Raw genomic sequence first — 25,064 nt, forward strand, 5'->3', positions numbered from 1 at the left:
ACTGATGGGGGAGACGAGAACTAGGGCGCATGATCTTAGAATAAGAGGCCGCCCATTTAAAACAGAGATGAGGAGGAATTTCTTCTCTGAGTTGTAAATGTGTGGAATTCGCTGCCCCAGAGCTGTGGAAGCCGGGACATTGAATAAATTTAAGACAGAGATAGACAGTTTCTTAACCGATAAGGGATTAAGGGGATATGGGGAGCGGGCGGGGAAGCGAACGCGAGTCCATGATCGGATCAGCCATGATCTTATTAACTGGCAGAGCAGGCTCGTGGGGCCATATGGCCGACTCCTGCTCCTAATTCTTATGTTCTTATGCAACATTGAGAGCATCATGCTGAATAGCATCTTTAGTAGTATGTGAGTATCTAATGTGAAGATATAAACAAGCATTTTCTCAGTACCAAAGAGGGAAGTATTATAGCGTGCTCTATCTCAGCGCCTTTTCAATATATATCAATGCGTAAATGTAGTTTGTTTTTCAAAGCAGCATCTTCAGTTTGTGTGTCACTGGTTGCTGCGATTCAGAATACAAATGGGTAACTTTAATGAAATCATTGTCACAATCAAGGGAATGTTATCACGTGGGTTTCTGTTCATTCTGACAACAAAGATTTCCATTGACATCATGGCTGGTTCCTTGTGAGACTGTGTGTACAGAAGGAGCTTTGCTGTTCCCAGATCCACATCCAGGCCGTTTATTTCACTTCACTGTCCGAGTGTAACCAACTGTCTCTGGATTCACAATGACCTGCGCCCACTCATCTTTGGGACCTACCTGGTTCTCTCGCTTATATCCCTTTACCTTGCAAGTCGTCCTTTTCTGTGCTTGTAAGGAAGGAGAAGCACGCTTCTTTTACAACATAGTCTTCTCAAATGTTAACTCCCACACGCCAGAATAGTTTGACAATGGAGGAGGGGGACAAGAGAACGCATTTTGCAAACTGAATACAGTGCCTCATAATTGGCATTAGATACAGGCAAATGTTTCACTATGGGGAAGGGTTCGAATACCAGGGGAACACAAATTAAAATGTACTTCCATTAGGAGCAAGGAAAGAATATTTTCAGCCAAAGGGTATTAAGCATTGCAGAATAAAGGCATTGATGCTGACAGCACACATCAGCTTAAAACACAATTGGACAATGTATCTGAGGAGAGATGGGAATAAGGGGATGCTGAGTTCTGAAAAGGAATGGACAGGTTCATTCCTGTTCCTATAACAACGTGATTAAAAAGAAAAGTCTTGCATTTATATAGCGCCTTTCACGACCACCAGACGTCTCAAAGCTCTTTCCATGAAGTACTTTTGGAGTGTAGTCACTGTTATAATGTGGGAAACGCAGCAGCAAGCTCCCACAAACAGTAATGTGACAACGACCAGTAAATCTGCTTTCTAGCGATGTTGATTGAGGGATGAATATTGGCCCCAGGACACCGGGGATAACTCCCCTGCTCGTCTTCAAAATAGTGCCCGTGGGATTTCTACATCCATCCGAGAGGGCAGACGGGGCCTCAGTTTAACGTCGCAGCAGATAGACGGCACCTCCGACAGTGCGGCTCTCCCTCAGCACTGTCAGAGAGATGGTCAGAGAGGACTGAAAAACACGGAGTGTGCTGGAGTTTGCCAGTTGCATTTCACATACGAGTAACACCTCCTCACTCACGTGCGAATGTGCTGGAGATATCTTAGTTGGAAATAGAATAAAACAGATGGCTCTTTCAGTACAACAGGAAAAGAAGACAAATTCATTTGTTATGTTTAAATGTGCAGTCCAAGGAAACACTAAAAAGCCTTAATCTGATGATTCACTTCAGTAATGTCACAAGAGTAATGTCACAAGTGGTTATCGTGGGACCACAAATATGTCAACTTCTCTGTGGATTGTACGTAGAGAAATTATAAAATGTTGCATAAAATAAGACTTTACTGGAGTCAGCCATACGACCCCTCGAGCCTGCTCCGCCATTCAATAAGATCATGGCTGATCTTCGACCTCAACTCCACTTTCCCTCCCGATCCCCATATCCCTCGATTCCACTACAATTTAAAAATCTATCGATCTCAGCCTTGAATATACTCAAGGTCTTACTGCAGTTGTACAGGGCCTTGGTGAGTCCTCACCTGGAATATTGTGTTCAGTTTTGGTCTCCTAATCTGAGGAAGGACGTTCTTGCTATTGAGGGAGTGCAGCGAAGATTCACCAGACTGATTCCCGGGATGGCAGGACTGACATATGAGGAGAGACTGGATCAACTGGGCTTGTATTTACTGGAGTTTAGAAGGATGAGAGGGGATCTCATAGAAACATATAAAATTCTGACGGGACTGGACAGGTTAGATGCGGGAAGAATGTTCCCGATGTTGGGGAAGTCCAGAACCAGGGGACACAGTCTAAGGATAAGGGGTAGGCCATTTAGGACTGAAATGAGGAGAAACTTCTTCACTCAGAGTTGTGAACCTGTGGAATTCCCTATCGCAGAGAGTTGTTGATGCCAGTTAATTGGATATATTCAAGTTAGATATGGCCCTTACGGCTAAAGGGATCAAGGGTTATTGAGAGAAAGCAGGAAAGGGGTACTGAGGGAATGATCAGCCATGATCTTATTGAATGGTGGTGCAGGCTCGAAGGGCTGAATGGCCTACTCCTGCACCTATTTTCTGTGTTTCTATGTTTCAACGACTCAGCATCCACAGCCCTGAGGTAGAGAGTGCCAAAGATTCATCACCCTCTGAGTGAAAACATTTCTCCTCACCTCAGTCCTAAATGGGGCATCCAACTGTAATGTATTTGCTTCATGGGTTCTTTGCTTACGAATTCATAGCAACACATTGCAGTTCATCCACGAGGCTCACAACTGCAATGCTCATTGTGGATGGCCGAGACCCAACTGACTTGGGTTTTATAAGAACATAAGAAATAGGAGCAGGAGTAGGCCACCTGGTCCCTCGAGCCTGCTCCGCCATTTAATAAGATCATGGCTGATCTGATCATGGACTCAGCTCCACTTCCCTGCCCACTCCCCAAAACCCTTTATTCCCTTATTGCTCAAAAATCTGTCTATCTCCACCTTAAATATATTCAAGACAGAGCCTCCACAGCTCTCTGGGGCAGAGAATTCCACAGAAGAAATTCCTCCTCATTTCAGTTTTAAATGGGCAGCCCCTTATTCTAAGACTATGTCCCCTAGTTTTATTTTCCCGAGTGGAAATATCCTCTCTGCATCCACCTTGACGAGCCCCCTCATTATATTATATATTTTGATAAGACCACTTCTCATTCTTCTGAACTCCAATGAGTATAGACCCAACCCCCTCATCTCCAGAATAAATGCAGTGAACCTTCTCTGAACAGCCTCCAATGAAAGTATATCCTTCCTTAAATACGGAGACCAAAACTGTACGCAGTACTCCAGGTGCGGCCTCACCAATACCCTGTACAGTTGTAGCAGGACATCTCTGCTTTTATACTCTATCCCCCTTGCAATAAAAGCCAACATTCCATTTGCCTTCCTGATTACTTGCTGTACCTACATACTCACAATATCGAGTCTTGTGAACATCACGTGACTAAGCCACTCACAATGCAACAGCTCTACAAACCTGTGAGCATGCTCAGGGGCATACATTACACCGACCAACTTTCCCTTTGAGCCTGGCCGCGCAGCGCTCTGAGGGTCCTGCGCAGCCCGTGAGCCGGCTTTTAAAAAGAAAAAAAAAAAACGGCATATGCGTGAAATTTTGAAGGAGCCGTGTGGGCCAAAAAAATAAATTAGAGGGACCATTGCCTCCAACTGTTCCTGCTGGTTTCCCTGCCCAGCGCGTTAGCTTAAAATAATCCCAATAATCTGCATTCTACACTAAACTATGATTACGCTTTTATGCAATCACAACAGCAGTGTGGTTGTCACATTTCATTAATGGGCGTCAGTGATAAAATCACCTTGCCAGCAGTTTCTGGGGCCGTTCAGATTTGAGCAGGATTGCCCCTTTAATGCAGGCAGTTGTTGAGGAGGACGAGTGTACGGCGACAGCTAGCGCTCTTTCTGTTGCGTTGAGCAGCTGTACAGTACAGTTAAGTGTTTTTATTTGCATTTTGGGTGGGAAAACTGCCAAAAGCCACAGTTACATTCAGTTTATTTTTGGCACTTGTAAAAATATGGGTCAATAAATGAAAACCAGTACAGATTTATTAAATCGTGTTTGGCTGCCTTGATTGAGTTCTTTGGTGATGTAACGGAGAGGGTTGATGAGGGTAGTGTGGTTGATGTGTATATGGAACTTTCAAAAGGCGTTTGATAAAGTGTCACATAATAGACTGGTTAGCAAAATTGAAGCCCACAGGATTAAAGGGGCAGTGGATATGGTATTGGCTAAAGGACAGAAAGCAGAGAGTAATGGTGAACGGTTGTTTTTCAGACTGGAGGGAAGTCAGAGCTGGTATCCCCCAGTGGTCGATGTTGGGACCACTGCTCTTTCTGATGTATATTAATGGCCTGGAGTTGGGTATACAGGGGGCATAATTTCAATGTTTGCAGATGACGAGAAACTTGGAAATATTGCAATCAGTGAGGAGGATAGCAAAAGACTTCAGGAGGACATAGGCAGACTGGTGAAATGGGGAGACACATGGGCAGATGAAATTTAATGCAGCTAAGTGTGAAGTGATGCATTTTGGTAGGAAGAATGAGGTGAGACACAATACAAACTCAATGGTACAATTTTAAGGAGGGTGGGAGGGTGCAGGGAGAGAGAGACCTGGGCTTATATGTACAGAAGTCTTTGAAGGTGGCAGAACAAGATGAGAGGATTGTTAAACAGGTATATGGAATCCTTGGCTTTATAACTAGAGGCATAGAGTGCAAAAGCAAGGAAGTTATGCTAAATCTTTACAAATCATTGCTTAGACCCAGATGGAGTACCGTGTCCAATTTTGCACACCACACTTTAGGAAGGATGTGAAGGCCTTAGATGGGGTGCGGAGGAGATTTACTAAAATGGTGCCAGGGATGAACAACGTCAGTTATGTGGAGAGACTGGAGAAGCTGGGGTTGCTCTCCTTAGAGCAGAGAAGGTTAAAGGGTGATCCGATAGAGGTGTTCAAGAAGGTTTTTGATAGAGTAAATAAGGAGAAACTGTTTCCAGTGGCATAAGGGTTGGAAACCAACAGACACAGATTTATGGAAATTGGCAAAAGAATCGGAGGCAACATGAGGAAAATAAACGTACGCAGCGAGTTGCTATGATCGGGAGCGCGCTGCCTGAAAGGGCGGTGGAAGCAGATTCAATAGTAACTTTCAAAAGGAAATTGGATAAATATGTCAAATGGAAAAATTTGCAGGGCTATGGGGAGAGAGCAAGGGGCGTGTGGGACTGATTGCATCGCTCTGTCAGAGAGCCAGCACAGGCAACGATGGGCCGAATGGCCTCCTTCTGTGTTGCAGCATTCTATGATTCTATACAGGCAATAAAAGTCAAGATAAGGAAACAAAAACCAAAAAAGTGTCAAAATTCACTTGTTAACTGGTCCCAGCTGTCGTCTTTGAGGTCAGTGACCTAAATAGAGAATTTACCGCAAGCAACCTGCATGGATTGAGGCCAACCATTGGTGCATCTGTCAACAGAGTTTAAACGGAGAATAATGGATAACTGGGAGTGATTACAAGGCATTATCTCATTCAGGACATCATGAATCACTCAAACAAGACTCAAGCAGTTTACAACCATTTGAGTGGAGACAAGTTTGCAGCTTTGCAGTGGCTCCCATGGTCGATATAATTTCTTTATTGATAGTGGGGTTTACAAGCCTGGCTTCCATTTCACATCATTGGTTACTGCTTCCCCACCCAAGGGTCACATTCACACTCCACCTGTCCTTCCGATTGTCCAATAAAACGGGAAATGATGGAGTGTATTTTACACACGGGCTTGGAGAAGACAAGCTTTCCGGTGAGGAAACCCGTACTGACTAAACAGAGAGGCTCCACCATCTGAACTCCAATCACCCCTCTCGACCTCGTACTCAAAGAAGTCAGCAACTTGGAGCCAGCTCTTGTTGCTTATTACTCGCACTTACCTGTAGTCCTGACCACTCCTCGCTACATCCAGTGCCGGCACTCTTGGGTCAGGTACAACACAATTCACGTCTGCGCTCCTCTAATTCTGCCCTCTTGAGCCTCCCGGATTATAAAATTGCTCAACATCGGTGGCCGTGCCTTCTGTTGCCTGGGCCCCAAGCTCTGGAATTCCCTCCCGAAACCTCTCCACCTCTCTACCACTCTTTCCTCCTGTAAGACCCTCCTTAAAACCGACCTCCTTGACCCAGCTTTTGCTCATCTGCGCTAATTTCTGCTTCTGTGGCTCGGTGTCAAATTTTGTATCTCATAATATTCCTGTGAAACACCTTGGGACGTTTCATTATGTTAAAGGCACTATATAAATATAAGTTGTTGTTGTTGTTGTTGGAATCAACGGCTGGAAGTTGCTTCCAACTGCACCAATGGAAAATGTTCACTTTGTGCACACCAGCCATTCTTGCAACAGTGCCAAGGGAGATGATACATTTAAAAAATACTTGCATTTATATAGCGCCTTTCACAACCATCGGACATCCCAAAGTGCTTTACAGCCAATGAAATACTTTTTCCAAGTGTAGTCACTGTTGTAATGTGGGAAATGCAGCAGCCAATTTGTGCACAGCAAGCTCCCACACACAGCAATGTGATAATGACCCGATAATCTGTTTTTTAGTGATGTTGGTTGAGGGATAAATATTGGCCCCAGGACATCGGGGATAACTCCTCTGCTGTTCCTCGAAATAGTGCCATGGGATCATTTACGTCCACCCGAGAGGCAGACGGGGCCTCGGTTTAACGTCTCATCCGAAAGATGGCACCTCCGACAGTGCAGCACTCCCTCAGCACTGCACTGGAGTGTCAGCCGAGATTTTTGTGCTCAAATTCCTGGAGTGGGACTTGAACCCACAACCTTCTGACTCAGAGGCGAGGGTGCTGCCCATTGAGCCAGGGTTGACACTAAATGTCAATCAAAATGAGATTAAGGCTGCTTTTAAGCCTTTGGATGTCCGCCCAGTAAGAACTAGGTGGGGCTATCCAAACTCATTTCCTATAGGACGGAGCTATGACAACAAGAAACTTCTCTCCCCTGGCCCTGACCGAGGCTGGATCCAAATATAAAAGAAGTGTTTACAGAGTCTCTGATATAATGCCAGCTCGCCGACTAGATCGCAAGATTCTGCTTGCCCGTGTGTCACGCTCCCAAGTCATTGGCACATTATAGGGTAATAGATTTGTAGGTCTACTGAGAATTGATATTGAATGTGGGTTATCTCACATTACAGGCGGACCAGTGTATCCGTTTGTGTTCATTCCCTTTGCAATTAATGTTGGCAGTGGAAAATCAATTAAAAGTCGTCACTAACTACTTGTTAGTTAGAATGTTATTTAATTATTACCGATCAGGTGATTGCACACCAGTAATACTGAACTAATTGTTAAAAATATAGACATGTAGAGGTATTTGGTTCAGCGGTACAAGAGAGATATTGCTGAGTGCTCGGGCAAGGATGAATTCAAGTATCTGAACATAATTACAAAACATGCACGAGAGTAAATGGCCATTCGGATAAAGGAGTGCTGTTCCATAATTGACGTTTTCAAATCCCTCCATGGCCTCTCCCCTCATTATTTCTGAAATCTCCTCCCCCACCCCCGATATCTGCACTCCTCCAATTCTGGTCTCTTGGCCAGCCTTGATTTTAATCGCTTCGCCATTGGTGGCTGTGCCTTCACCTGCTAAAGCCCGAGGTTCTGGAACTCCCTCCCTAAACCTCTCCGCCTCGCCTCACCTCACCTCGCCGCCCCTCTCCCTCTTTAAGACGCTCCTTAAAACCTACCTCTTTGTCCAAGCTTTAGGTCATCTGACCTTATGTGACTCGGTGTCAAATTTTGTTTGATAACGCCCGAGAAGCACCTTGGGACGTTTTACCATGTTATAGGCGCTATATAAATACAAGTAGCTGATATTGTTAGCAGTAGATTTGTTAAAGTTGCAATTCAGCCATCAACAATCTATCGACGGAAATCTATGATCGGAGAGACAAAACAATAAAGTAACATCCGTTTCCAGCAGTGCTGGGGTTCGCAGTCAGTGTGAATTGACGGAGCACACTGCAAACAGGTGCTCTCGCCCACTTGCACCCCGATCCTTTTCCAGTCAAAGACCTGATAAAGCTCGTTGAACAAGGTCCCTCACTATACTGCGACTACCCAGCTGGAAAATGTGTGGCGATATTGGGCAAGGACACAAGTAGACTTTGTGTAATGCTCCCCCTGGTAGAATAGGCGCTCTACTCAGAGCTCCGACAGGACAAGCATGTCCCAGGAGGGCAGAGGAAACGCTTGAAGGACACCCTCAAAGCCGCCTTGAAAAAGTGCAACATCCCCACCGACACCTGGGTATCCCCGGCCCAAGATCGCTCAAAGTGGAGGAGAAGTATCCGGGAAGGCACCTCGAGTCTCTTCGCCGGGAGCACGCAGAAACCAAGCGCAAACAGCGGAAGGAGCGCACGGCAACCCAAGCCCCCCACCCACCCGTCCCCCAACCACCATCTGCCTCACCTGTGACAGAGACTGGAGGTCCCACATTGGACTCATCAGTCACCTGAGAACTGGTGTTAGTGTGGGAGCAAGTCATCCTCGACTCCGTGGGACTGCCTAAAAGGAAGAATAGGCTGTCGACACTGTCTGAACTCAGTGACGTATTGTCATTTGAGTGTGGTACTAACAGGACTGTCAGTATACTGAGCCACACTCTCGCAATAGAGTCCTTCAGACAAATAGAAAATGTATTATCAGTGGGGTGAGGTTACAATATACCTCTTTCCTAAAAAGAAATTGGTCCACAAGGAGAGCTTAAACTGGTCACTGCCATGCTTCCTATATTACATTTATATAGCGCCTTTCATGTCCTCAGAACGTCCCAAAGCACTTCACCCTGGGATGAAAGGTTTGTCCTATGAGAGACTGAGTAGATTGGGCCGACACTCTCTGGAATTTAAGAATGAAAGGTGATCTCACTGAAACAGACAAGGTTCTGAGGGGGATTGACAGGGTAGATGCTGAGAGCTTGTTTCCCCCGGGCTGGAGGGTCTAGAACCAGGGGTCACAGACTCAGGATAAAAGGTCGGCCATTTAGGACTGAGATGAGGAAGAATTTCTTCACTCAGAGGGTGGTAAATTATTGGAATTCTCTGCCCCAGAGGGCTGTGGAGACTCAGTCGTTCAGTATATTCAAGGCTGAGATCGATAGATTTTTGGACTCTCAGGGAATCAAGGGATCGGGCGGGAAAGTGGAGTCGAGGTTGAAAATCAGCCATGATCTCACTGAATGGTGGAGCAGGCTCAAGAGGCCGTATGGCCTACTCCTGCTCCTAATTCGTATGGTCTTCACAGCCAATGTAGTCCCAGTTGTAATGTAGAGAATCACAGCAGCTAATTTGGACACTGCAAGCTCCCACAAACAGCAATGGGATACACGATCAGAAACTCTGTTTTTATGATGTTGATTGAGGGATAACTATTGGTCAAGACACCGAGAATAACTCCCCTTCTCTTCTACAAATAATGCCACGGGATCCTTTACATCCATCCAAGACACAGGAGGGGCCTCGGTTTATCAGTTCATCCACAAGACGCACTTATGACAGTGCATCACTCCCGCAGTGCTGCATTGAAGTGTCAGCCTGGATTATGTGCTCATGTCTCAGCAGTGGGATTCGAACCCACAACCTTCTGACTCAGAAGCGAGAGTGCTCCCCGCTGAGCCAATGGCTGACACAGATGCATTAGTAGCAGATCCAAGACTCCGACACAAAAGTAGCACTGTTACACTTGCTGGAATTTCCGAGTCCTGTACCTGGGAGAACTGGGTCACCTGGACACGGCAAATACAGGAAAAGCGGGGAAGGAGGAGAAGCAGATGCCCATGAGGGAGTCTGCTTGACTTCCTGCTCCAAAGCGGATGGAATACTGGATGGGCTTCCGTACAGATGTGCATTCCTCCTCGCTCCATGTTGCTGTAGTGGCTGTGCGTAGACGGCCCAACACACCTAGTTTCAGGGCCAGGAGGATCGATCCCTAAAAATTGTTGCATCCAAAACTCGGCCGCCCATGTCCCAACTCACACCAAGTCCCGCTCACACATCACCCCTGTGCTCGCTGACCGACATTGGCTTCCGGTTAAGCAACGCTTTGATTTCAAAATTCTCATCCTTGTTTACGAATCCCTCCATGGCGTCGCCCCTCCCTATCTCTAATCGCCTCCAGCCCCCTCCTCCCTCCCCTGAGATGTCTGCGCTCCTCTAATTCTGCTCTCTTGAGCATCCCTGATTATAATCGCTCCACCATCGGTGGCCGTGCTTTCTGTTGCCTGGGCCCCAAGCTCTGGAACTCCCTGCCTAAACCTCTCCGCCTCTCTTTGCTCCTTTAAGACGCCCCTTAAAACCTCCCACTTTGACCAACCCTGCCCTAATTTCTTCTTATGTGGCTCGGTGTCAAATTTATTTGTTTTGTCTGAAAACATTCCTGTGACTCACCTTGGGACATTTTACTATGTTAAAGGCGCTATATAAATACAAGTTGTTGTTGTTTTTGTGTCCCCCTACTTGTTATGTGAGGCAAATAAAATCTCACGAGGTCCCGCACCCCAGCAGTCACCCATCCCACCATTATTTCTGTTACGCATTGTTTGCCGATCATCCCTTCCTTACGGAGCGAAAACACGGACTGAGCAACCCGACCCGCCGAATCCTTCAAGCATTTTCTGATTTTTGTTCAAAATTTCCAGCATCCGCAGTATTTTGCTCATCACTTCATCGCGGAGACTCCCCTTCACCCGGGGAAACTTACTCACTTACACTGCGGCACATTGTGACACAGAACAGCAATTGGGTTCCTCAAACAACATAAAAGGAAATAGCTGGAGCCCATTAAAAATACAATACTTCTCAAGATTTAATTTGTTTGCGTTAAATTATTCAGGAAATTGGTATAAAGCCACTCCAGAAAGCCGCTGAAACAATATTACGCCCCACTAAATATCAGTCAAATTGCTTTATAACATAATCCTTCATACTCCAGTCAATCGAAACGCACACTTTCACCTTCTATAAAATTCTGGAACTTTTAAAACCAAGTCAGCAAATCATGTCACAGCACAGTTTGCCGCAGGTATTCTCCCACCCTGACTTGCCATTTGGAACATTTCCAATTATCCACATTTGAAATGTATGAGATTGGAATAAATATCAAATTCCAACTAAAGTGTGCTCTCTGAAAACACCGAGCATTCACAGGCTCTCCAGAGATTTACGTCAGGTGCACAGATCACCTTGGAATGGAGTAGGAAATGATTACGGACTTTAAAAACGCCTTTTTTCCTTTCTGATGTAAAGGGTTTAAACAGAAAAAATTCTGTGCCTCCTGACTGCACCCACTCCTGGTGGGATTTGGTTCAGCGGTTCCGATACCTCTTCCAAATGGCCGTTCCCCAGCCACCGACTCCATCCCGTTCCCCAGCTTCTGTCTGAGGCTAAACCAGACTGTTCACAACCTTGGTGTCATATCTGACCCTGAAATGAGCTTTCGAACACGTAGCCGCTGCATAACTAATCCACAGCATAACTCAGACCGCATCTTTCCACCTCCAAAACATCGCCCGTCTCCGCCCCTGCCTCAGCTCATCCACTGCTGAAACCCTCATCCCTGCCTTAGTTACCTCTAGACCTGATTACTCCAACACACTCCTGGCTGGCCTCCCACATTCTACCCGAAATAAACTAGAGGTCATCCAAAACTCGACTGCCCGTGTCCTAACTCGCACCAAGTCCCGCTCACCCCTCACTGACCTACATTGGCACCCGTTTAAGCAACGCCTCGATTTCAAAATTCTCATCCTTGTTTACAAATCCCTCCATGGCCCTTGCCCCCTCCCTAGCTCTGTAATCTCCTCCAGCCCCACCAACCATCCCCGAGATGTCTGCGCTCCTCTAATTCTGCCCTCGAGCATCCCTGATTGTAAATCACTCAACCATCGGTGGCCGTGCCTTCAGCTGCCTGGGCCCCAAGCTCTGGAACTCCCTCCCTAAACCTCTCCACCTCTCTTTCCTCCTTCAAGACGCTCCTTAAAACCTACCTCTTTGACCAAGCTTTTGGTCACCTGCGCTAATTTCTACTTATGCGGCTTGGTGTCAAATTTTTAATCTCATAATACTCCTGTGAAGCGCCTTGGGACATTTCACGACGTTAGAGGCGCTATATAAATACAAGTTGTTGTTGTTCCTGCGTGAGCCTGGTCTGTGACGCCAGCTGCCTATTTAATACGGAGGAGTTACCACAGCTGCCCAATCCTGGCCTTCCCTGATGTCCAAGTACGTGCACTCTCGAGCAGGTATCTCTACAGGTATGGGAATCCCGGCTGATTGATTCCCCCTCCCAGCCGAGCATCACTGAGGACAATTGCAGCGCCCCCTACTGACGTTTAGCCAAACGCAATAAACTCAGAACAGACCCGGAATCCAAGCTGGAATCTGCAACCTGGATAGCTCAGTTACACACTGGCTTTATCAAGTGAGACACGGGAGGCGGGGCGGGGCAGGAGGGGCGCAGATCAGGGATGGCAGGGGGAGCTGAAAAGGCATTTTTTTATATACAGGATATATATATATATATATTTCTACATACAGTTCAGTTTAGGCCATTGCATAGCGAGGGTTCTTTTGGTAAAAATATCAATAACTTTTGAGATATTGAACAGAAAAACATGGGAGCAGGAGTCAGCCATTCGGCCCCTCGAGCCTGTTCCGCCATTCAATGAGATCATAGCTGATCTGCGGCCTTTGGCCATTATCTCTTAATCCCATTGCTAAACAAAAATCTATCAATCCCACAGATTTAAAATTAACAATTGATCCTGCATTAACTTCTACCATCCTTTGTGCTGAGTTTAGTTATGCAATAACAATAGTTAAGTGGTTTCACTAATCTTTCTCATTTGAAATAGTCAAACAACAGACCAGAACAAGCATATACACTCTATGTACTCTTGTCCTCAGAATGATCTTGATTCCTTCCCCCCGCTGCTTGCTTCCAGCCGCTGAGATTGCAATTTAGTTCCTTGCAACTAAATGCCAGCCAAGACTTTGCTGAAATAATGTTCCAGTCTAGTTAGGGTCCGTCATGTTACACAGGCCACTGGTCAGATAAGGGACACCAGTCTGTGTTCTTTCACACTGCTGAATAAAGAGCTTCAGATCAAGCTTAGAAATTTAAAACCCATTTAGATTCAAAAGGGAATTTTCAGTCGTTGACTCAAACTGACAGTTAGACATGTCCATTTTTGGAAATAAAAAGCCAAGCTTTGCAATATTTTCAAATTCTAACTCACCGTGTTAAACGCTGTGAATAACAGCACCAGGTCTGTGTGTACAAAAACCTTTATAACAGTATGAATGTATTTAACCCTTACTCACTTAAAGCAGTTGTGTTTGGAGGAGAGTTCTTGCAACCTAATCATTGTGCAGGTTTTGAATAAGGTGCCAGGTGACACAGTTTCAGTTGTGTCCACTCGGTTGAGAGACGTGAAGGGGAAAACTCACAGTCAGGAGTCCTTCTAATACTCCAACCATTTTAAATAATGATGGAAAATTTGAATATCTGTTTGACTTTCTAATTATATTAATTTTTTTTTAAAAAGATTTTTTTGTTCTAATGAAGTCAATCCTAATGACAACACCAGGGTGCTGCCTTGAATTGTTCACTGATTCAGACAATGTAAAGGAGTGGAGTTTAATATCATTACCCCCAGTGCTCCAAGCTCACCTGTGTGCACAGAAATTCAGTTCCCACAGGCCACTGGATTCAATTAATTCTCTTAACTGCTTGAATGATATTAAAATAGATCCAGATCACTGGAATCACTCAGGGTATTAAGGCGGCATTTGGGATACTTTGCTTTATTAGCCGAGGCATAGAATACAAGAGCAGGGAGGTTATGCTTGAACTGTATAAAACACTAGTTAGGCCACAGCTAGAGTACTGCGCGCAGTTCTGGTCACCACGTTACAGGAAAGATGTGATTGCACTAGAGAGGGTACAGAGGAGATTTATGAGGATGTTGCCAGGACTGGAGAATTTTAGCGATGAGGAAAGATTGGTTAGGCTGGGGCTGGTTTCTTTGGAATGGTGAAGGCTGAAGGGAGACTTAATTGAGGTGTATAACATTATGAGGGGCCAAGATAGAATGGTTAGGAAGGACCTATTTCCCTCAGCAGAGTGGTCAATAACCAAGGGGCATATATTTAAAATGATTAGTAGAAGGTTTAGAGGGGAGTTGAGGAGAACTTTCTTCACCCAGAGGGTGGTGGGGGTCTGGAACTCACTGCCTGAAACAGTGGTAGAGGCATAAACCCTCAGCACATTTAAAAAGTACCTAGATATACACTTGAAGTGCCATAACCTACAGGGCTACAAACCAAGAGCTGGAAAGTGGGATTAGGTTGGATAGCTGTTGGTCGGCTGGCGCGGACACGATGGGCCGAATGGCCTCCTTCCGTGCTGTAAGTTTCTATGATTCTATGACAGTTGAAACTTGCCCACCTAAAGACTAGGCTCAAAACAATGAAAGTGTAGCTCAAACCATTGTTTCCTGAATACAAAGTGCTACAGCAACCCATCTATTCCTGAGTTCAGACCTGGTGAGTCCCTTCGGTCATCACACAAACTAACCGCCAATGTTTTTAATGAAACTCAATCTTACCAGCGCTTACAAAATACATTTAGACACACACAAACCTGTGCTCTGTACTGCTTGAAGATGTAAAAGTTACTGGGTCTGAGCTCACCTCCCTGTGCACAACACAGACACTCCCATTACCCCAACACAGATGGGGACTTCAGTGTCCAATTAGATATGAGGAACTAGTTAGCATAAAGACAAAGGTGTGTTTGTACCAATCATTTGAATCAAGAAAGATGCTAATAAAAAAATAAAACTAAGTTTATAGACCAATTTTTAGAAACATAGAAAATAGGTGCAGGAATAGGCCATTCGGCCCTTCGAACCTGCACCACCATTCAATAAGATCATGGCTGAGCATTCCCTCAGTGCCCCTTTCCTGCCTTCTCTCCATACCCCTTGATCCCCTTAGCCGTAAGAGCCATATCTAACCCCCTCTTGAATATATCCAATGAACTGGCATCAACAACTCTCTGCGGCAGGGAATTCCACAGGTTAACAACTCTCTGAGTGAAGAAGTTTCTCCTCATCTCAGTTCTAAATGGCCTACCCCTTATCCTAAGACTATGTCCCCTGGTCCTGGACTTCCCCCAACATCGGGAACATGCTTCCCGTATCTAACCTGTCCAGTCCCGTCAGAATCTTATACGTTTCTATGAGATCCCCTCTCATCCTTCTAAACTCCAGTGAATAAAGGCCCAGTTGATCCAGTCTCTCCTCATATGTCAATCCAGCCATCCCTGGAATCAGTCTGGTGAACCTTCACTGCACTCCCTCAATAGCAAGAACGTCCTTCCTCAGATTAGGAGCCCAAAACTGAACACAATATTCCAGGTGAGGCCTCACCAAGGCCCTGTACAACTGCAGTAAGACCTCCCTGCTCCTATACTCAAATCCCCTAGCTATGAAGGCCAACATACCATTTGCCTTCTTCACCACCTGCTGTACCTGCATGCCAACTTTCAATGACTGATGAACCAATGACACCCAGGTCTCGTTGCACCTCCCCTTTTCCTAATCTGCCACCATTCAGATAATATTCTGCCTTCCAATTTTTGCCCCCAAAATGGATAACCTCACCTTTATCCATATTATACTGCATCTGCCATGCATTTGCCCACTCACCTAACCTGTCCAAGTCACCCTGCAGCCTCTTTGCGTCCTCCTCACAGCTCACACTGCCACCCAGTTTAGTGTCATCTGCAAACTTGGAGATATTACACTCAAATCCTTCATCTAAATCATTAATGTATATTGTAAAGAGCTGGGGTCCCAGCACTGAGCCCTGCGGCACTCCACTAGTCACTGCCTGCCATTCTGAAAAGGACCCGTTTGTCCCGACTCTCTGCTTCCTGTCTGCCAATCAGTTCTCTATCCACGTCAGTACATTACCCCCAATACCATGCGCTTTGATTTTGCACACCAATCTCTTGTGCGGGACCTTGTCAAAAGCCTTTTGAAAGTCCAAATACACCACATCCACTGGTTCTCCCTTGTCCACTCTGCTAGTTACATCCTTAAAAAATTCCAGAAGATTCATCAAGCATGATTTCCCTTTCATAAATCCATGCTGACTTGGACTGATCCTGTCACTGCTTTCCAAATGCACTGTTATTTCATCCTTAATAATTGATTCCAACATTTTCCCCACTATTGATGTCAGGCTAACCGGTCTATAATTACCCGTTTTCTCGCTCCCTCCTTTTTTAAATGATTCCTTGCCAAATTCTTCACCTAACTCCTACAGCTGTAAAACATTTTTTTTTTTTAAATACAACAGGTGATGTCACACCTGTAAATCCACCCAAAGCACTAAAGAGCAATGATGCCAAACTACAAGAGTGACTAGTGAAGTACCAGCTATGACTGAAGCAATGGTCTTAGTAGTTTCAATGTCTGGCATACACCATAGGATAACTTAAAAATGACTAACATTGAAAGCAAAAACAAATGAAGTGGAGACTGGGTCATTGAATATATTTAAGGTGGAGATAGACAGATTTTAGAATGATAAGGGAGCCAAGGGTTATGGGGAGCGGGCAGGGAAGTGGAGCTGAGGCCAGGATCACATCAGCCATGATCTTATTGAACAGTGGAGCAGGCTCAAGGGGCTGATAGGAGCAGGAGTCGGCCAATTTCTTATGTCCTTACGAATAAAGACAATCTGCTCCCCTCAAACAGGGAGAAATAAAGGTAACAACTCCCCATCGCAGCACGCATGGTCCTTCCCCAGTTTGCTGAGAATGTTTCTGTTACTCAGTGATTGAGTTGCTCAACAATACATTACAAATTCAGATGCGAGAAGTGGAGAGTCCCTCAGCAGCTAAGGTCAGTGACAGTTTAATGTCTGATGTTATAGGTATAGTCATATATCACTGAACTCTGAACCCCTGCCTGCATATCCTGGTTATAGCAACTTATGTCCCAATGGTCTTCAGCATCATGTTTTCAGTAGTTGTATCTCAATTCGTTATTTTCACTTTGCTGATTTTTAAAATGAGTCCTACAGTAAAACTCACTGTGTAAATTGACACTCGTACAGTGACATTGTGATTCTCTGACACAATTCACTGCTTGTCCTTAACTACAGTTGTCCACCTGGGAGACAACTTATCCTACCAATAGCTTGTATTTGTATAGCTTCTTCACCATGGTAAATGCACCAAGGCATCTCACACAGGAGTGCAAGTACTGGAGAGGATGACCAAAGGCATGGCTCGGAGAAGGCTTTTGAAGGTAGGGAGAGTACTCCACACATTGATGGTGTAGATGCAAAGCAGGCAAATTATAAGAAAACAAATCACTGAGACACTAAAGTCATCCTAACTAGAGCATCAAATGCTGGCCAAAGTATACTGCAAGCACTGTACCAAACATATAGGCACTACACAACTAAACTGGCCATCAGGGCTAATTACTCAGGTGCACCTCCTCCCCTCTTGGTTTGATTATGGTTAACTTGACTATGGTTGTTGTAGTCATCATCAGACAGTCCCTCGGAATCGAGGATGACTTGCTTCCACTCTTTAAGGGAGTTCTTTGGTGGCTGAACAGTCCAATACGAGAGCCACAGACTCTGTCGCAGGTGGGATAGACAGCGGTTGAAGGAAAGGGTGGGTGGGGAGTCTGGTTTGCCGCACGCTCCTTCCACTGCCTGCGCTTATTTTCTGCATGCTCTCGGCGATGAGACTCGAGGTGCTCAGCGCCCTCCCGGATGCTCTTCCTCCACTTAGGGCGGTCTTTGGCCAGGGACTCCCAGGTGTCAGTGGGGATGTTGCACTTTATCAGGGAGGCTTTGAAGGTGATATACCCTCGGTGGCCCATTATTCCCTATTACTGTATAAGGCAGCTCGGTGCAAACTGGCTGCCAACTACCAGCTGCACATTAACTTTCGAAGATCAGTGCACTGTATTTATAAAGCATTAACTGGGTCCTGAAAGACTCCCTACAGAAAGCAAACATCTCCCAATTGTGCTTTAATCAATCCAAGCACATTTTCCCCAATTGGAATTCTGGTGCAGCCCGCACAATGTACCTAACCGGTTAACCCTGGCGTGGCCATCCGGTCTATCATCTGATTTATTTTCTTATTTAGCTAGCGATTATAATGTTGCATTCTGGAATTAATAGTAAGGATGCAGAATACACCGGCTTGTCCCCCAGACGCTGTGCAATCATTAACCACCACAGTGTGTATATTAGTGGGAAATAGCTTATTTAAAAAAAAATTCCATCCACGCTTTATAACCTTTCTGGGACTTGGGCTGAGTGCATACGGTGTGTATGTGGTAAGTGGCCGGGAACTCACGCTGTGTCTCTGAATTGCAATAGATTGCGCAATGTGCTTTGCAATTAGCCGGCTTTCTGCACACACAAAAATATTGGATTTATCTACAGGAATACCAACTTGCAGCTTTTTGCACTTTTATATAAAAAAAATATATACAGATAGAACAGATCTGACGTTTCACGGCACACCAGCCAGGGTTCAACAAGTTGGGAGTGCTGGCTGATCCCGCACGGATCTGTTCCCCGCAACACTGCCACTTTTACACTTGGGCAGTGCACAGAGAGGCTGAAATAGGACAGATAAACTTCCAAACTCCGGGTTTGCCTTCCCCAACTAACTTCAAAATGGGTCTAATCTTCACTTCAAATGGGTTAATGCAGAGCTGGAAGCTGCCTGCTGAAGCTGGCAATCTGCACAAGGAGCTGTCAAAGCTGCAATCACCTCCTTTCTTAAATTGTGTTTGTTATTATTAATAATAATAATAATAATAGTGAATGCAGCCGGGAGAGGGGGGAGGGTGGGGGAAGTAGCCATACCTTCCAGCCGGCCGAACTGTTGCTGTCACCTTTATCTTTAAAGTAAGGGACGTGCCGCACCATCCAGTCGTAGATTTGCGAGAGGGTGAGCCGGCGCTCGGCCGAGCTCTCGATGGCTTTGGTGATCAGGTCGGCGTACGACAGGTTGCCCCAGGCGTTCCTGCGGGACGACTTCTTGCGGTGCTGGCCGCCGTCGGGGGCGGACTGAGCGGCCGGCGGGGCTTTGGCGTCGGCCCGGAGCCCGGCGCACTCGCTGGCCGCCGCCGCCGCCGCCTCCTCCTCCTCCTCGCCCCGCCGCGGCGGGCTCCCCTCCGCCTTCCCCTCGGCTCCGGGCAGCTCGGGCCGGGGCAGCGGCCAGGTGCACGATCGGGGCCGGCTCTGCGGCTCGAAATCCGGGTCGATGTCAACCAGAGGGGCCACAGCTTCTTCCATGTCCGACCAAGGCGCAACCCGTGCCCCCAGAAATAATCAATTGTTGGGGGTTTTTTTTTGTTGCCCCCCCCGCAAAGCCAAGAAAAAGATATGAATAATTGACAATGCAGTATTCTCAGTGCAGGAGGGTTGCAGATAATGGCTGAATGCAGAGAGCTGGGGGTGCAGTGGGTGTTAAAGGGGCTGAGCGCTGTGCTGCCGGCGCCCCGCCTGCCCGCCCGCACTGAGCCGCCGCCTCCATGTGTCTCCCCCGACAGAAAGGCTACACCGCCGGCCGCCTCCTGATTGGCCGCCCGCTCACACCAACCTTCCATCTGGGGCCCCATCGCCGCTGCCATTGGCCGCCGCCGCCGCTGGGCGGGGCGTGCGGGGGGGGGGGGGGCGGAGTCTTGCATATATTTAGCAGGCGGGGAAATCCCCTCCGACTGACGTCACGGCAGCTGCAAGTGACCTCCCCATCCTCGGCTGGAGGCTCCCTCGCCCTCCCCACAAAACTAACTGGCTCACACACACTCACTCACTCACTCTCAGGCTCCTCCAAAAACTAACTAGCTCACATACACTCTCCCTCAGCCTCTCAGGCTCCCTCCCCCTCCCCCTCCCCACAAAACTAACTGGCTCACACACACCACACTCACTCACTCACTCACTCTCAGGCTCCCCACCCTCCAAAAACTAACTAGCTCACATACACTCTCCCTCAGCCTCTCAGGCTCCCTCCCCCTCCCCACAAAACTAACTGGCTCACACACACCACACTCACTCACTCACTCTCAGGCTCCCCACCCTCCAAAAACTAACTAGCTCACATACACTCTCCCTCAGCCTCTCAGGCTCCCTCCCCCTCCCCACAAAACTAACTGGCTCACACACACCACACTCACTCACTCACTCTCAGGCTCCCCACCCTCCAAAAACTAACTAGCTCACATACACTCTCCCTCAGCCTCTCAGACTCCCTCCCCCTCCCCACAAAACTAACTGGCACACACACACCACACACACTCACTCTCTCAGGCTCCCCACCCTCTCAGTCTCTCAGGCTCCCCACCCTCCAAAAACTAACTGGCTCACACACCACACACACTCACTCACTCACTCACTCACTCTCAGGCTCCCCACCCTCCCCACAAAACTAACTGGCTCACACACACCACACACACACACACACTCACTCACTCACTCACTCACTCTCAGGCTCCCAACCCTCCAAAAACTAACTAGCTCACATACACTCTCCCTCAGCCCCTCAGGCTCCCTCCCCCTCCCCACAAAACTAACTGACTCACACACACACTCACTCACTCACTCACTCACACTCTCACTCTCTCTCTCTCTCAGGCTCCCTCCCCCTCCCCACAAAACTAACTGGCTCACGCACACACTCACTCACTCTCTCTCGCTCTCTCTCTCTCTCAGGCTCCCCACCCTCCAAAAACTAACTGGCTCAGTGCTGTGCCCCACACACACACACACACACTCTCTCTCAGCCTCTTCAGTCACAATGGTTGTAGGTTCAAGTACATCCCCACTGACACCTGGGAGTCCCTGGCCAAAGACCGCCCATAAGTGGCGGAAGAGTATCTGGGAGGGCAGTGAGCACCTCGAGTCTCGTCGCCGAGAGCATGCAGAAACCAAGCGCAGGCAGCAGAAGGAGCGTGCGGCAAACCAGACTCCCCACCCACCCTTTCCTCCAACCACTGTCTGTCCCACCTGTGACAGAGACTGTAATTCCCGTATTGGACTGTTCAGACACCTGAGAACTCACTTTTAGAGTGAAAGCAAGTCTTCCTCAATTCTGAGGGACTGCCGATGATGATGATGATGGGTTTGTCCCACTCTGAAGAGGGATTGACAGGGTAGATGCTGAGAGCTTCTTCTCTAATTCTGCCCATTTGAGCATCCCTGATTATAATCGCTCAACCATCGGTGGCCGTGCCTTCAGTTGCCTGGGCCCCAAGCTCTGGAACTCCCTCGCTAAACCTCTCTACCTCTCTTTCCTCCTTTAAGCCTACCTCTTTAACCGAGCTTTTGGTCATCTGCCATAATTTCTTCTTATGTGGCTTGGTGACAAATTATCTGTTTTGTCTTATAACACAGCAGTGAAGTGCCTTGGAATGTTTTACTATGTTAAAGGCGCTATATATATAAAAGTTGTTGTTGTTGTTGCCTCTGGCTGAAGTGTCTAGAACCAGGGCTCACAGTCTCAGGATAAGGGGCCGGCCATTTAGGACTGAGATGAGGAGGAATTTCTTTCCTTAGAGGGTGGTGAATCTTTGGAATTCTCTGCCTCAGAGGGCTATGGATGCTGAGTCTCTGAATATATTCAAGGCTGAGATCGATAGATTTTTGGAGTCTGGAGCAATCAAGGGATATGGAGATCGGGCGGGAAAGTGGAGTTAAGGTCGATGATCAGCCCTGATCTTATTGAATGGCGGAGCAGGCTTCTGTTCCGATTTGTTCTTATGCAGACTTGAGCACAAAAATCTAGGCTGACAGTCCCAGTGTTAAAGTAATTGACAAATTTAATGTAATTGGGGGGAGGGTTAGAGGGGATTTGAGGGGAAATTTCTTCACCCAGAGGGCGGTGGGGGTCTGGAACTCACGGCCTGAAAGGGTGGTAGAGGCAGAAACCCTCACCACATTTAAAAAGTACTTGGATGTGCACTTGAAGTGCCGTAACCTACAGGGCTACGGACCGAGAGCTGGAGAGTGGGATTAGGCTGGATAGCTCTTTGTTGGCAGTCACAGACACGATGGGCCGAATGACCTCCTTCTGTGCTGTAAATTTCTACAATTCTGAGTGCTGCACTTTTGAAGGTGCTGTCTTAGAATCAGAATGGTTATAGCACAGTAGAAGGCCACTTAGTGTGTCAAGCCTGTGCCTGCTCTCTGCAAGAGCACTTTAACTAGGAATTGACGTGGATAGAGAACTGGTTGGCAGATAGGAAGCAAAGAGTAGGAATAAATGAGTCCTTTTCAGAATGGTAGGCAGTGATTAGTGGGGTGCCGCAGGGTTCAGTGCTGGGACCCCAGCTATTCACAATATACATTAATGATTTAGACAAAGGAATTGAATATAATATCTCCAAGTTTGCAGATGATACTAAGCTGGGTGGCAGTGTGAGCTGTGAGGAGGATGCTAAGAGGCTGCAGGGTGACTTGGACAGGTTAGGTGAGTGGGCAAATGCATGGCAGATGCAGTATAATGTAGATAAATGTGAGATTATCCACTTTGGTGGCAAAAACAGGAAGGCAGAATATAATCTGAATGGTGACAGATTCAGAAAAGGGGAAGTGCAACGAGACTTGGGTGTCATGGTACATCAGTCATTGAAAGTTGGCATGCAGGTACAACAGGCGGTGAAGAAGGCAAATGGCATGTTGGCCTTCATAGCGAGAGAATTTGATATAGGAGCAGGGAGGTCTTACTGCAGTTGTACAGGGCCTTGGTGAGGCCACACCTTGAATATTGTGTTCAGTTTTGGTCTCCTAATCTGAGGAAGGACATTCTTGCTATTGAGGGAGTGCAGCGAAGGTTCACCAGACTGATTCCCGGGATGGCAGGACTGACATATGAAGAAAGACTGGATCGGCTAGGCTTATATTCACTGGAATTTAGAAGAATGAGGGGGGATCTCATAGAAACATATAAAATTCTGACAGGATTGGACAGGTTAGATGCAGGAAGAATGTTCCCGATGTTGGGGAAGTCCAGAACCAGGGGTCACAGTCTAAGGATAAGTGGTAAGCCATTTAGGACCGAGATGAGGACCGAGATAAAGTTGCATGATCAGCCATGATCATATTGAATGGTGGTGCAGGCTCAAAGGGCCGAACAGCCTACTCCTGCACTTATTTTCTATCTTTCTATGTTTCACTTCCCCGCCCTTTCCCTGTAACCCTGCAATTTCTTTCCTTCAGGTATTTATCCAATTCCCTTTTGAAAGCCGCGATTGAGTCTGCCTCCACCACCCTCTCAGGCAGCACATTCCAGATCCTAACCACTCGCTGCGTAAAATGTTTTCCCTCATGTCACCCCTGGAACTTTGGCCAATCACCTTAAATCTGTGTCCTCTGGTCCTTGACCCTTCCGCCAATGGGAACAGTTTCTCTCGATCTACTCTGTCTATCAGGTGAGATGGTAAACCGAGGCCCTGTCTGCTCTCTCAGGTGGATGTAAAAGATCACATGGCTACCATTTCGAAGAGGAGCAGGGGAGTTATCCCCAGTGTCCTGGGGCCAATATTTATCCATCAATCAACATCACTAAAAACAGATTATTTAGTCATTATCACATTGCTGTGTGTGGGAGCTTGCTGTGCGCAAATTGGCTGCTGCATTTCCCACAATACAACAGTGACCACACTCCAAACGTACTTCATTGGCTGTAAAGTGCTTTGGGATGTCCGGTGGTCGTGAAAGGTGCTATATAAATGCAAGTCTCTCTTTCTCACTGTCCCATTGAACACTGTGTCCCACTCTTTATCTCAAAAGTACGGTCTTCACTTTTTCATAGTGACTGCCAAAACTTAAAGCATACATTTTACTTTTTTCCACAATTGATTGACAAAAAAAACAAAAAATTTTTGATGAATAAAGAAAGAATTGCATTTCATACAGCACATTTCATGACCTCAGGATATCCCAAAACACTTTACAGCCAATCAAGTACTTTTGGAGTGTAGTCACTGTTGTAATGTGGGAAACGCGGCAGCCAATTTGCGCACAGCAAGCTCCCACACACAGCAATGAGATAAATGACTAAATAATTATTTTTGCAGTGACGTTGATTGAGGGATAAATATTGGCCCCAAGACACCTCCCCTGCTCTTCTTCAAAATAGTGCCATGGGATCTTTTACGTCACCTGAGAGAGCAGACGAGGCCTCGGTTTAACATCTCATCTGAAAGACGGCACCTCCGACAGTGCGGCGCTCCCTCAGCACTGCACTGGGAGTGTCAGCCTCGACTTTTGTCCTCAAGCCTCTGGAGTGGGACTTGAACCCACAACCTTCTGACTCAGAGGTGAGAGTGCTGCCCACTGAGCCCCAGCTGACACAAAATGAGGGACCACCTGCAACAGTTTGGCATTTTGCTAAATATATTTTCCCCTTGACTAATTCTGTTATAAAATGCATCGATCTTTTGTTCCAAAATAATTTCACTAATATAATTTTTTCATACAATTTCTGTGGATAATGTAAATAAAGTATATGCTGACATAAAACATTTAGAAAACAAATAAATCACAGTTATGATACAAATGTCAATGCTTTTGCACGTCTCAATTTAATATTGAACAATGTGTGTTTCAACAGAAAATAAATGAAAGCCTATTCCTATTTTGTACATAATGTATTTTAATTAGATTTGCCAGTGATATGTGAGGAGTAAATGTTGCGTGCATTGGATTTAAATGCAAGCGAGAAATAAGGATAGGTTCTGGATACTGACATTTATAAGTGTTATGCAAGCAATAATTGG

At 46.5% G+C, this 25,064-nt stretch overlaps 1 protein-coding gene across 2 annotated transcripts in view; it reads right to left on the reverse strand.

Moving 5' to 3' along the window:
- The window catches only part of LOC139279677 (forkhead box protein O3-like), a 198,351-nt gene extending 178,535 nt beyond the window's left edge, over nucleotides 1-19,816 (reverse strand). For both annotated transcript variants that reach the window (XM_070898788.1, XM_070898787.1), the window contains exon 1: nucleotides 19,147-19,816. In XM_070898788.1, the coding sequence (XP_070754889.1) occupies nucleotides 19,147-19,578 (432 nt within the window). In that variant the 5' untranslated portion in view covers nucleotides 19,579-19,816. The remainder of the gene's footprint in view (nucleotides 1-19,146) is intronic.
- Between the last annotated feature and the right edge of the window lie 5,248 nt (nucleotides 19,817-25,064).

Source organism: Pristiophorus japonicus, chromosome 14 (assembly GCF_044704955.1).
Source record: "Pristiophorus japonicus isolate sPriJap1 chromosome 14, sPriJap1.hap1, whole genome shotgun sequence".
Taxonomy (NCBI): Eukaryota; Metazoa; Chordata; class Chondrichthyes; family Pristiophoridae; genus Pristiophorus; species Pristiophorus japonicus.